The sequence below is a fragment of the Triturus cristatus genome, chromosome 7 (assembly GCF_964204655.1).
Source record: "Triturus cristatus chromosome 7, aTriCri1.1, whole genome shotgun sequence".
NCBI classification, from domain to species: domain Eukaryota; kingdom Metazoa; phylum Chordata; class Amphibia; order Caudata; family Salamandridae; genus Triturus; species Triturus cristatus.
The window spans coordinates 1347662625-1347677671 of NC_140590.1; the positions used below are offsets into that span (position 1 = coordinate 1347662625).

Genomic DNA, 15047 nt, shown 5'->3' on the forward strand with positions numbered 1-15047 from the left:
GTCGGTGTCTGATTTTTTTATGAAGTCGGGATTGGTTGGAATATATATATATATATACCTGTCAACTATGAAGGCACACTAAAAGGAAGAGGCAGAGGCAACAGAGGCGGAAGGGGACAAAGAAATACCAATCCCGGAAATTCGAAAAAGAAACAATAAGTGAGACTACACCCGAGGAGGAGGAAAGCACAATTATAAATCTCACCAATATCACACTAACTGAGAAAGAAACCAAATTACTTAAACTAGGATTGTCATACTGCCCACCAGCAGACTTCAACTACGTAACAACAAGAGTTGATGTGTTCAAATTCGTCAGAACTTTAAAATTGAAAAAACTTTTTGCACAGAACAAGCAGCAAAGACCGCGGGAACCAAGCAGTGGTCTTACTGATCAAGAACACCCAGGAAGTCTTTCTGTAGCAGATATGGATCTTATGTTGGGCTTGCGAGGTATCGACAATGAAATTGGTTCAAGCACATTGATGGGCAATCAGGAGGAAAATGTCAGCCCCTATAATCAAGAAGAAGACTCTACGATTTCTATAAGTCAAGCGTTAATAACCGCTAGAGAACAAGAGGTTGAAATCAGTGCAAATGAACCTACCAGTTTTCGACCACCATCTAAATTCATACCCATGATGACCAAAGACTCCATAGACATTTTCAATGAACTAGTGATCAATGATCTTAAGAATTTGGAAAAATGTACTAGTGTGAAACATAAAGTGTATACACAGCATGAAAAAGAGTACTCTGCGTTAGTCACTAAATTGACTTCTGATGGTAACTGTATCGTGAGAAACGCTGCTAAGGGTGGGAATGTGGTGCTGTGGGACAGAACTAGGTATTTGAATGAGGCATACAAGCAACTAAACAACTGCAGTAACTATACAAGAGTTACTGATCTTGTCATGCAAACTAGTTTTACCAGGTTCAATGAACATCTTCAAGACTGGAATAATCGTGGTTTACTCACATTAGAGGAGCGTCTTTTCTTAAAAATAGATAAACCGGTCATCCCCGTCTTTTACCTCATTCCGAAATTTCACAAAAGTCTGGACAATCCTCCAGGCCGCCCCATCATCTCCGCTATAGGAGGAGCATTTGAAAACACCTCGAAGTTTGTAGATTCATTCCTATGCCCTATAGTAAAAACTTTACCATCCTATATACAGGACACAGGAGATTTTCTGAAAAAAATATATGATCTGCCTTGGGAAGATGATTTTCTGATGATAACAATTGATGTGACCACACTATATACCAGTATCCAGCACGAGGATGGCTTGAATGCCATCAAATATTTTCTGAGTAATCGCCCCATTAAACTCTGGGCTCATACCCAGATGCTACTTAGCATGGTGTCCACTTGCTTGAAAAGTAATTACTTCCTCTTAAACGACGAGCTCTTTCACCAGACCTGTGGGACTGTGATGGGCACCTGCTTCGCCCCCAGCTATGCGAATTTGCATATGGGCTGGTGGGAGGAGCAGGTGGTCCAGGTCGCATACCATACTGAGTGGGAAAATAATGTACTACACTGGAGTCGTTTTATCGACGACTTGTTCATAGTCTGGAAAGGATCAGAGGATTCAGCAAAAAACTTTATTAAAAAATTGCAGGTGAACAATTTAAATCTCAAATTCACCAGCACCATTAGCAATACATCAGTTAATTTTCTTGACCTCTTCATTCATGTGAGTAATTCCAAACTGCAGACTAAATTGTACAGAAAACCCACCGCAGGGAACACTCTGCTCCATGCAGAGATCTTCCATCCCCAGAACCTGATCAGGAGCATCCCGTATGGGGAATGCCTAAGAACCATGCGCAACTGCAGCGAAAAGGCAGTATTGGAAGATGAACTAACCAAACTCAGCTCGAGATTTGCAGCTAGAGGGTACACCAAGGCTAATCTGCAAGCAGCAACTAACAAAGCCAGGGCAAGTTCTAGAGAGGAAATTCTTTTCAAACCAAGTAAAAGTAAAATCAAAAGGGAAAACACAGAAAATAATCAACTCGGAATGATTACCACCTTCAATCGTAAAGATGGTCAAATCAGAAGCATCCTCACTAAACACTGGCACTTGATCAGAAATGATCCGATCCTTAGCAAACTAACACAGAAAAGACCAGCAATTACATTTAGAAAGGCACGGTCCTTTAGACAAATGTTGGTCAGTAATGTGATGAGGCGTCCCAAGAAACAGTCCACGAATTGGCTAAAACCCAGAGAGGGGTTTACTAAGTGTTCAAAATGCAAAGCTTGTAGCTTTGGAAAAAACACACAGATATACACACTGGGACTATCTAAACGCACGAAAAAAATCAAAGGACACTTCAACTGTAAGACAGATTTTGCTGTCTACGTTCTCCAATGCCCTTGTGGCTTGAGATACGTCGGCAGCACAATCCACCCAGTCCACAAAAGAGTGCTTCAACATCTTAGAGCTATACGGAATGGAGACAACTCTTACCCCGTTGCGAGACACTTTGCAGCATACCACAATAAGAGTACTCAAGGTCTTGTGTATTTTGTGATAGACTGCATTCCTCTGAACCAGCGAGGAGGCAATAGAGAAAAAAAGCTGCGTAAGCTAGAGTCTTGCTACATTATAGAGCTAAACACACGATCCCCGGCGGGATTGAATATTGAAGAAGATTTAGGTACACATCTATAATCAGATTACTGACAGCTTTCTATGAAAGAACACAGTATAAAATAGGCAACTTCTCTGCCCCGTTTTTAAGTCATATTTTATTTTTAAAGTTTTTTTCTCTCTTCTTCTTTTTGTTTTTTTAGACACATATATCATATTCGCCTATTAGTGGACAATTCTGATAGCTAATTAATGAGTGTATTTCAGACTATACTGTATTTTAAGCCCACTGGGGCAGAATGAAATGCGTTTGGTGTTGAGTGTGCTCTTCAGCGTGATTTAATTAACATGAGAGTTCTTATTGATTTGTTGGCCCACTTGGGCTTAACTGCAACAGTCACTTGAGAGGGACAATTGATGTTCTTCACGTAAATATACTTGTTGAAACATATTTTTGCCTTAAAACTTAATAGGCTAAATTTGTAAATTCACAGTGTCCATTTCTGGTAGTCTGAGCATAGCATTGCTTTATGGGCTAGTGTGTATTGCTGAAATGAGACAGAAAATCAATACCTCTTAAATCTTGATGAAACAATGTTTCTTAAATTGTATAATTCATTTTTAATTCGTGAAGATTATTAGATTTGCAGTGAACTCTTACATTTACACTTGTCTATATTTATAGAATGTAAATTGAAGTGTATCGCACGAACTCACGCTAATGTGTTTTGATAAACTACGAGTCTTTTCTCCAATACACTATGAGAGTAGTCCAAGTCATGTGACATGACGGAAACACTGTATTTAAAATGGCCATTGAAACGGGCAAGCCGTTGGTGAACAAGCCTGCTAGTCAGGCGAAACGCGTCCTACCAGTCGAATGCAATAAAGTTTTTTCTTGGCCAGAACACGGCGTCGTCATCCTTGAGTTACGAGGAATCTGTGCAATTATACCCGGACCGTGCTGGGGTGGTCCGCCCCGACGACGCACCCTCTGTTCAGGAGTGCGGTGGCAGTTACCTAAGCTTGGAGGAATGCATATATATATATATATATATATATATTTGTTCTTACTTTTTATTTAACAAAGAGGAAGATGCCGTGCTCTGTATTTGTGTATATGAGGCCTCTAGTGGTCCTCGGAAGTCTCCTTACAAGTATTACAGCATTTGGTGGGTGTGGTTAATAAAGTTTGTGACTCATTACATTCAGTTAAGGGTTGCATGCTGAAGAATAAAGACGTGCAAACCAGAGCTCCGTGTGTGACATGGACTGTTACTTGCTTCCGGGCTGGGGATTACTCTGCAGCACTAAAAAGGAGTAAACTCCAAAGCACACTTGGTGAAGTCCCCTGACAAGTGCTGTAAAATTAATGGTCATATAGAGGAAGGTCAGTCCAAATACTGGCACTGGCAGAGAACATGGATTGCTTCACTTACTCAGTATATCGTTTCTAGAATCATTCTTGAACGGGACAGTGCACCACTTTTTGACAACTGAATCTTCGAAGTGCTCACGCCTAGCAGTGCAAGACTAAGGCCAGTTGGCAGATTTAGTGTTGTAAACAGATACACAACAACGGTTTAACTGTCATTCGTGCAGCAGGTGCACAGGCATGGAGGCCAAGGGGTGTGAAGCGCCCTCTGCAGCCACATTAGGGCTCTGTTTTTGCTACACAAAAGGAGCAGGGGAAGCCATTTTCCGTGCTTACATTAAGTCCTGTGGAATCCCCGATTACAATTTAATAGTAGCAGAATATGAGCTGGAACTGCTTCTGAAGTGTTGCATACTCTCACTCTATCTTTTTCTTTCTTTCTTCTTGTCTCCACAACAGGCTCTGTTTATGGCTGAATCTGGTTGTCTCTCTGGCTGTCTCATTGTGTTTCTCTGTGTGGTAAATCTAAATGCGTCCCTCTTTAGTGGCCCCTGGGCATCGTCTTGTTGGTGCATCCATGTCTGACTGTCTCTCTGTGTGACTATTGCCTGTCTCTTTATGTGTCTGTCTATGGATATCTCAGTCTACGTGTCTTTGGGTCTCACTAACACATTCCTTATGTGCAGTGGCATAAGAAAGATGACGCAGAATTGGATGAGGGGGCCCGGAGTTTCCCATAACTTCCAGATGATCATTGGCATTTAGCTGGAGGGCTTTGGCTGACAATCAGAACATGTTCCCAACTTCCTTTTTTATCTCCTGTATACACTAATACGCCCTCCTATTTGAAGCAATTCGCCTGGCAGCAGGAGCTATATTTTAAAAGCAATTAAAAATGATTATTGCCTGGGCTGGCACCAGTTTTGTACATGAAAAACACATAGGCATGCTGTCTTCGTCCTAGGTGTGAATTACCTAAACTGATGTCTATCTCCGTGTTCTTTCAAAGATCGATTATGAAAACAGTTCTTACTAAGGTCTTCCAGAAAGCACATTAGCCAGACTACAACCAAGTTAAAATTTACTAAGATTGTCAGCCTGAAAAAGATGGTAAGTTTTTGACAAGTTAAGTTCTTCCCTGACTTTCTGTGAAGCAGTGGTTGCGTGTCCAAACCACCTTCCATGTGCACAATGTCTACTTTGATTTCCGCAGTTGATGTTTCAAAGACAGGTTCAGTAAACACCCTTCTGGTAGATCCCTGCCTTCTAATTTAGCGTTTTAGTTACGTGTCCCTTGATTGAAGTGTGCCCATCTGGTTCGAAGAGTGTTTATGAACCAAAGTGTAGAAGGATTTACATACCATCTGCCAAGTACCAAGAAAGGCTACGATGACCTTGTTCGAGGAATGTTTAACCTTCCAACTTTCACTGCCAAGATCCTCTTCGAGTGAATATTGTGCTTAAGAAATATAATACTAAAGTGTAAATGCACTGGGTATTTTTGCGGTATACCAGGCACAGGCATAATAGTGGCTCTCATCACAGTCACAAAACATAGGTATCAAAATATCCTGAATGTTACTCATGGTAAATGGATTTGTTACACAGAATTTAACAAAAGTGGACTTTATATTTCATGTATTTTTCGGTAACACGTCATCCTACTTAACTTTTCGAAATTATGTGTGCTATATTTATGCAGGTTAAGCTGTTTTTGATCGTTGTACTTACTGTTCCTTCATTATACCGCTCTTTTCGTATATTTTAAGGAAACAACCTATATGGCGATGAAATTAAGCACCTTTTGGAAAACATTAAAGACCCTGCAGAGCGGACATCTTACATCCTAATGGACAAAATTACGCCGCGTCCCATACAGAACTACCTGTTGAAGGCAGGGAGTGGTTTAACGCTATCGGAATGCATCTCTGAACTGGGCATTTTTGGAGTCTATGTCAGGTAATAAGCATTTACGAGTTGTTTTAGTTGTTTATCTTAAATTTAAAAAAAAAGACAATGCATTCAGTTGAAGGAGTTCAGTTGGAAATCGAACTAGATGCGTCAAAGTTGTAAAATGTAACCTCAGGCTTCTCTTTTCAGACCACACAGAATCAACCTCATATAAATCTGCAAAAGACTAAATCGCTCGATTCTAATATATGATTGTATGTTTGGGGATGTTGTGGGGAGCAGAGCATCCAAACATGTATTGAGCTGTTATCATTAACCTGCAAATACACAATTTAACGTCAACGTATTTATTACTTTAGCTTGCAATGCAAGTTGCTTTTGTTGGAATTAGTATTCGGTACGGAAAGAAGACTGGATTAATAGCTTATTATTATTCTTTTTTTTTTTTTGCGTTGTTATAAGGCGATCCTCTAAGGAAAGTGTCAGTGCACTGTACATAGCAACAGTGCATCTCTCACAAGTAACAGAGCATTCTGTGGTTTTTGTTCTCATTTGAATGTCCGTGTATAAGCACATCTCAATTTGAGAGTGAATCCAAAAAGGAAGGTGCTGTACCAGAGAAGGCGTGAGCTGCAGCTTCAAGAGTTCTGATTATTTTTAGTCTCCATTCTACATTCATAAAAGTTCATACTTGCTTGTTGGCCCCAAATATCTTTAGTGGGGATCGAAGATACTTTGGTTGCTGAGCTGAACTAGTTTTGAAGTTTAAAAAAATTATAAGATTATGTCAGTGAGCGCATAGTTATAGCAGTAAGGCAGTTCTTTGTCCAGAGTTTGGGGACGAAAAAAACCCGCTATCATGTACGTTTTAATGAATGTTGTTGAATTAGTGGCTCTTATAGCCATACCTGACTGATAATAATGGAATGTATTGATGTTTTGTACTGAGTTAGGTAGTCATTCGGCAGGTTAAAAAAAAGCAGTAAGAGACTGGCTACTGTCTGTAGGAGTTAAGCATATTTTGTGGCCTCCGAGATCATTTTTCATCATCCGTGGGAAGGCCAATTAAAAAAAAAAGTGTCTAAGTAGATGTTGATGAAGAATTCCACGTTTGGGCACAAACTCTGGAGCACGCTAAAGAAAAGATACTATTAAAAATCCCATGTCGTTTTTTTTCTTTTTCCAAGCCTTGGCTGGTGCTTGGCATGCTCTAAGATAGTAAGAAATAAAAGTAGTCGCCTATCATGAATGCAGGGGCCTAAAAGTAGGATCTCAATTTTGAAGAGGTTGAGCTTGCATTTAGTTAGATCAGTCAAGTTTGTGATGTCAGTAAACACTGACCAAGGGTTCAGTTGTGCAGTCCACACATTTAAGTAAAGTGAATTGTAGCTGAGTGCCCTTAAAAAAAACAAGAAGCATTGGCAAAGCCAATAGGTTTAGCTAATATTAGAGCTTTTGGCTTTGCCAATGTCTTTTAGCCATGTTGTACAAAAGCGTGGTTGTAAGTTAGGGAAAAACTGCTATGACGCGACTAGTGCTAGCGCCACGCCATAGTGCTTTTTCAGATGGGAAAAATTACTAATTAAAGACATATTTCAGCAGAAAATAGCCTGGAAAAATCGAACATATGGTTGTATTAACATTCTGTTTGAACATTTTCATCACATTTGCTAATAGCGTTCATAAGAAGTGTCTGCTGCCTGACTTCCTCATGGAAATATGGTTTATTATGACTTAATCTCTTTGACTTTATATAATATATTCACTTTACCAATTGAGCTAGCTGAGGAGCAGTTACGGATGTTTCTCAGTTCGGAAGAGAAAGATATCAGGGGCATGGCTTCTCCTGACCAACATCTCCTCATCAGGTAGTGGGAAGTCTAGGTGACCTTTGCAGGTTTCAATGGGATTTCAAAGGAACGTTGGTCAGGCTCAGATGGAGCTTTCTTCATGCTGTTGAGAGAGTGACATAGTGCTTTTTTTTGGGGGGGGGGGGGCGGGATGAGGTGGGCGGGGCAGGCAAGCGAGAATAGGAGAAGGAGATTGGGATACGGGCAAGCAACAGTGAGGGGTGCTGGGACGGGAGCAGACACACAGAGAAGGGATGGGTGGACGGGGGAAGAAGCAACACGGAAAAGGTTTGAGTAGAAAGGGAAGGGAAGAAGCAACATGGAAAAGGGGTGGGAGCGGGAAGAAGCCCCACAGACAAGGGGGAATGGAAGGGGAAGAAGAAATATTACCTCAATCACAGCGCAAGCAGCAGATGGACACTAACGAAGAGGAAACAATCTGTGCTTTGTCCATACTCCATAGAAGAAATGGAAGTGATTCCCGGGCTCGTGCTGGCCAATTAGGAGGCCGCAAAGAAAGGCGACAATGAAGCTAGCAAATAGTAATCATTTGGTGGGCTCCAAGGCCTTTAGTGTAAACAATACCCCTCGGAGTGACAGCACATGCACTGTCGATAGGCGAGACCTAAAAAATAAGGCCAAAGAAACTGAAAAATGAAATAGCCTCAGAGCGCCTCTTCTACATGCTTCAGTGCTTGAAGTTCCTTCCTTAAGAACCTTACTGAGGGCTCTTTTTGTGAGGTAGGAGGTGAGGTATTCTGGAAAAATTTATTTTCTGTCACCTGGACGCAACCAGAATTAGCAGCAGGGTTTTAACCTCAGGCACAGGTACACCTATAAGTGTACTATGATGCATCCCTGTTTCACACTAAGGGGCTGATTACGATGTCAGGCGGAGTTTCCTCCGCCCGACATCGTCTCTGTCATGGGACAGACCGACACCCAGTCGCCAGTCCTGACCGACTAATTAGGATGCGACCAAACACTGTTCAGTCGCATTCCTATACTTTACAATGGGATAATGTATTCCTGCCGGAATGCATGCTCCCATTGTAAAATAGAAGGTGCAGTTCATCCCAGCGCCACGTGGCAGGCACCTTAGGGTGCCTGCAACGGGGTGCAGGGATCAACAGGGGGGCTCCATAAGTGCCCCCTCGTCCTCCAACTGGAGTCCGTGCACCCAAGGGGCCCTGCTGTGGGCACCCAAAGTCGAGTTCTGACAGCCTTTCTGTGTCGGAAAGGCCAGCACAGAAAGGCTGCCGAAACCCGACATCGTAATCCCTAGGGCGGAAAGAGCCGCCCTAGGGATTACTGGCTGCATTTCGACTGGCGGATGGGTTCTCCAAGCCGGTCGGAATGACCATTCGGATTCCTTTCTGACTGCCTCCATCTTAATGAGGTGGTTGGAAAGGAATCCGACCGGCATATTAAGATGCGGTCTGAGCCTTTTCCGACCGCATCGTAATCGGCCCATAAGTGTAATATAACAATGGGTTAATGTGAGGCTTGAAAGCTATGCCCATTGCAGCCCATTCTCTCATTCCTGGGTGCATTCTTTTTTAAATTGTACTAATGAAGAAAAATATTCTCCTGGATTCTACAGTTTTGCTTTTTCAATGTAGGTAGAGAAATGTGTGAGAAATATCCTCTTCACCACATAACAATCAGAATATGGATGTGGCTAAATCTATCCTGAGTTAGAGGATCCTGTAATGAAGGCCCTTTTTATGAGTGGCCCTTAAAAGTCCCATTTATTTCCCTCCACTGGATTTACAGTGACTGGGGATCCAGGTCTATTTGAAGGGTTGCTAGTAAGGATTATGTGTGTATTGCATGCAATACTTGGAATTACCGTTACCAACTTCTGCATATTTTGCCCTAGTATTCCACTTGGAAACATTGCTTGCTTGCAACAAGTGAAATCTCTTCATGGAACACCACTGAGAAATGGTGTTTCCGCTAAACTTGCATTTAAGATGGTCCCAGTAACGCCTGTCGTTGGACCTATCGGAAGTAATAAGCCACTCATAAGAAGACCCAAGTAGGACGAGTATAACTTAATTTTTCTTTTGATAACCAAAGTTAAAGCTTTGTCACTTGTTCTAAAATTGTCGAAGGTAACTCGAGTTACTCACGTTTTTTGTGTGGATTCAGATACTTTGTAAAGTCACTATGGGGAATGGACCTTTGCAGACCCTCATTCAAAAAAGGATTAATTCACTGGGCCTCATTAGCTTCTTTATTGTCCACAGATTTAAGTCAAAACCATTGCTTTCTGCCAACGAAGAACAAGTATTGTGCTCTTACATTAATGTGTAAAACTTAAGTTGCTTAATCTTGGTGTTGGACTAAATTAGGATAGTTGGAAGGGGTATGCACCCAGTCACCGTATTCCTTTTTATACAGTATTATGAGACTTTAGACATTTTTATTTAACTGTGGTGGTTTTGTAACGCTCGAACCTAGTCTTAAGGGACATGAGGATGCTGTATAGAATAACAAAATACTTACCTAACGTGTGATCTTGGCATCGCAGCTGTATCATTGGCATAATGAAATAGAGGCTATCATGATCATAATCCTATCTCTCTTTACTGCCCAAAGGGAAGCGCCCTATGCGATTAGAAGGACTCTCACCCACTGGCTTTCCCAGTGGCATGCTTCATTGTAGAGTTCTCATCCAGATGCCTCGTGTCATCCCTGGTAACTAAAGGAGCTCTTTGATTTTTATGGGGGATCCTAGGATTTTAAATTATCCAGGGTGTTCTGAGAGTTAACTTTATTTTCAAAAGGCACCCTGACAAGGTTAAAATCAGGTGTGGATACTCCGTGGGAAAGTTAGTAAGTGTCCGGAATTCAAAATGTTTGCTTTTGTTTTGGAAAAAGACAACCTGGGACTGCTAATTTCGATTGTTAAACTGCTTCAGCATAGTCTTGTGTGCTGTGAAAAGCTTTCATGCCAGGGTGCCTGGCCGCCTGAAAGAAATGCAAATGGGCCCTGTTTGTTAATCTGCAAGTGTAAAGTGTGATTGGGACCCGGTGAATCAATCCAAGCTTTGTGATGACAAAGATTTTTTTGGAGTGGTAGTGCAAAGAGTTAACAACTGGGCTGTGAAGTGCTTGCTTTCATTCATAACTGTATTTACACAGCCCTTGGTACCCCATAGGTGTTGTTGAAGGGACAGTTATGTAAAAAAGAAAATTTGTATTACATAAGCCCTGGTATTACTAAAATGTAATTTTGGAACCACCATTTTATCGTAAAACTATTTATACATTTTGTATCAGTCTATCTTCCACTGTGTGTAATGTGACGCAAGTATAAAATAATGACTTACATATTCACAGTGCTTTCTGTCACAGGCTGTGACCTCGTAGCACTAAGAATACACAAGTCACTATTCTCCACTGCACCAACCAAGATTTAATTCTGTGGCTCTGGCTACACACAGACCTCTTCAGTGCATTAACTAATAGAGGTTTCATAATGTACGACAGTGTATTTCCCACTGAGTAACAACTTTAAATGTATTTTTCTTTTACCCTACCCGGCCTCACCGGACACTTACTCCCTTCAACACGGTCTCCCTCCTCCACAGAGACTGCATGATAATATTGTCTCACCCCACCCCCTCTTGGATACTACTCCTCTCTCTGAACAAACCACCCGCCATCCTCTCACCATGCCTGCACAACAGGCCGCATCCACTACGTTGCATCCCCCCACTCAGCCTCCCTCAGGCACAACATACCCCCCTATCTCTCATTCAGCCGCATCAGATCCCAGATTAGACGAAATTATGATCACCTTGCACCAAATTAAAGCGGAGCTACATTCGTTCAAGATGATGCTGTCGAGACATTCGTCGCGCTACACGCAATCTAAGTTCTATAAATCACACGAGCACCTGGACCTCATTCCTCCTGCCTCCAAAATGCCCCCTCCCTGTTGGAAAACAGTTCCTTCACACAACGCTCGTACACGCCCTCTTCGCACCTCCAATCTGCTTTCGGAGAGCGATCTCCTCTCTCTTCTGCACTCTTACGAACCTCCCCCCCCATCTCACTTCCGCCCTCTCAGACAACCATCCCGACTATCCCCCTCAACCCTGGCAGACCCGCCACACACAACAACAGAGGAGTCTGTGCTAATAACCTTAGAAGAATCCTTGTTCCTCAAGACCCCTCTTCTTCCCTCACTGCTCCCCATCTGAAATGCACTCTTCTAAACTGCCGATCAGCCTCTAGACATGCTGCCGACATAGCTGACCTCATCATCTCACAGGATCTTGACATCCTATTTCTTACTGAAACCTGGTTAACAGACTCATCCACTCCGCTCCTCGACATCCTTGTACCACCGTACTACGACATCATTAGACTCGATAGATCGGACAAGATAGGGGGTGGCATAGCTTGTATACATCGCAGCAGCATCACCATAAACAAAGCCATTTCACCCTCTTTCCCATCCTGCGAATACTTATGCCTGAACATCTGCTGCAAGGGCAAACCAGTATGCTCACTCCACATCATCTACCATCCCCCAGGTGACAACCTCCTCTTCATCGAACACCTCATGGAGTTGATCTCCGCTAACAACGGGCGTCAAAACTCCCAAATATTCCTAGGTGACTTCAACCTCCATTGGAATGACATTAATGACTCAGGGGTCAACAGCTTCAAAAACTTCCTGGATGATCTAGCCCTCACCCAATCTTGTAGTAGCCCAACTCACAACAAAGGATCAACCCTTGATCTCATTATCTCCAAAGCTGACGTCATCCAGGTGGATTCGATCCAACCATGTGACTGGTCGGACCATCACATTATTGCCTTTCACATCAAAGAAACCTTTAAACTCAACTCATCGCAACCCACGAAACCTAAGATCTGGAAAAGAGACTTGAAAAAAATCAACCCCAACTCACTACCCGCCTCCAGTTATCACCTGCTCCAGCCCCCTGTAAACACCTCAGACGTCCATGTTCTCACAAATCACTATCTCAACGCCATGACCTCGATAATTAATGAGGCAGCCCCCCTGCAACTTAAGAGAGCTCCCATTAAAGATTCCAAGCCCTGGTTCAACGCTCTACTTAATGAGGACAGACGAGCCCTCAGGTCCGCTGAACGCAATTGGAGAGCAGTCCCATCGGCTCTCCACCTCAATCTCCTTAGGAAAAAGAGAAATGCTTACTACAAAAAAATTAAGCACACTAAAGCTGACTTCTTCAGCCACCAATTAGACCAAGCTAAGAACCGGCCCAAACAACTCTTCGAGCTGGTCAAAAATCAATCCAAGGAAGCTCCCCAACGGGCTCCAGACCTAGCTCGCCCACATCCTAATTGTCAAGAACTCTCCACCTTCTTCAATCTGAAGACTGACAACATCATAAAGGATCTCCTTAATGACAGAGCACTTCACACTGTCCCGCATACGGTAACCACCCCCTTACCTACACCCATCTCATGTCATTCCCCCCCCCAAGGCCTGCCTTAAAAACGAGGCAGCCTGGTCTTCCTTTGAGACGTACACTGAAGACACCCTAGGCAAGATTCTCAACAACCTGAAACCGGCCAATCACTTCACTGACCCTCTCCCGGCCAATGCAGTCAAAGCCCTCTCCCCTTGGCTTCTTCCACTCTGGACCAAAATCATTAACATCTCACTCCAACAAGGCTGTATCCCGGACTCCCTCAAAGTAGGCCAAGTCTCACCTATTCTAAAGAAGCCCACTGCTGACCCTACCGACCTTAACAACTACCGCCCCATTTCCAATATCCCCACCTTGGCCAAATTGTTGGAAAAATGTGTTCTCCGACAACTGACCACTCACATAGATCACTTCAACCTACTAAATAAACACCAATCAGGCTTCAGAGCGGGTCACAGCACTGAATCGGTCATGACACACATTCTTGATGATGCGCTACAAATCCTTGACCAGAACGGTGCGTGCTTACTCATCCTACTAGACCTCTCATCAGCCTTTGATACGGTCAAACACCAGAAACTATTAGGCCTACTGGAGCATAGGATGGGTTTGTCTGGCACAGTGCTAGAATGGTTTGCATCCTTCCTGCATAACCGTACACAAAAATTCAAGGTTAACAACGCGCTCTCCAATTCCTCTCCTGTATCTCTGGGGGTGCCGCAAGGGTCCGCACTTGCACCATCCCTATTCAACTTGTTCATGGAACCTCTCACTGAAATCCTGCAATCATCCAATGTGCAATTTCATATGTATGCGGACGACACACAACTATACCTCAAGATCAATTCCATCGAAGACATTAATATGCTCAACTCCACACTCACGATCACCCAGTCTTGGTTATCAGAAAACCATCTCAAACTGAACGCATCAAAAACAGAATTCCTCCTCATAGCACCACCGGCCAAGATCCCTTTAATGCATGACTTGATCAAACAGCTCACCGCGTTCAACATACAACCAACTATCGTGGACTCAGCAAAATCCTTGGGGATCACTCTCGACAACAACCTCATGATGCAAAAACACATCAGTAACGCCACTAAGAGAGCTAACTTCCAGATAAGTATCCTAAGGAAACTGAAACCCTTCCTGCCAGTAGAGGACCTCAAGTCAGCAGTACAAGCTAGTTATCCCTTGTGTTGATTACGGAAGTGTCTCCCTGTGTGGCCTCCCAAAAGCTGCAACAGCACCCTTAAGAGCGTCGATCAACGCTGCAGCTAGACTCATTACTGGCTCTAAAAGAACTGCACACATTACCCCGGACTTAAAATCCCTGAACTGGCTTCCTTTTGAAGCTAGAATCCACCTAAAAGTGGCGTGCATGACCCATAAAGCTTTACACCACAGCTCTCCCAGCTACCTCGCGCAGAAACTGACAATCTCTGGGGGTTTAAGGTCCTCCAGGAGTGCTGAAAATCTTTTACTGAAACCCCAAAGGTTCAACAAAAAGAAAACTTATAATCGATCCTTCTCGGGGATGGCGCCCAGAATTTGGAACGCTCTGCCCCCCGCAACCAGACGGAACGCCTCCTACGCCGCTTTAAAAAAAGAAGTCAAAGCGCTTCTCATGGCTAAATTTACATGAGCGCTCTCTCCTCAGACCTGAGTTCTCCTGTTTCCCGTTATAATAGACAGCACCAATCTGTAATCCTCCTACTTTATGTGCACCATCTATGCTTTTTTGTTATTATTGTTTACCTGCATATTTTGTATTGTTCTACTTACTTCCAGCTGTTATGTAAAGCGCTCTGATATCCGCAAGGATCTTGTTCGCGCTCTATAAAACTTTCTAAATAAATAAATAAAT

The 15047-nt window shown here is 43.0% G+C and overlaps 1 protein-coding gene across 5 annotated transcripts in view; it reads left to right on the plus strand.

The window, feature by feature from the left end:
- Positions 1 to 15047, plus strand: part of GSS (glutathione synthetase) — a 651892-nt gene that overhangs the window by 614084 nt on the left and 22761 nt on the right. For all 5 annotated transcript variants that reach the window (XM_085619008.1, XM_085619005.1, XM_085619007.1 and 2 more), the window contains one exon: positions 5748 to 5937. In XM_085619008.1, the coding sequence (XP_085475134.1) occupies positions 5748 to 5937 (190 nt within the window). The remainder of the gene's footprint in view (positions 1 to 5747; positions 5938 to 15047) is intronic.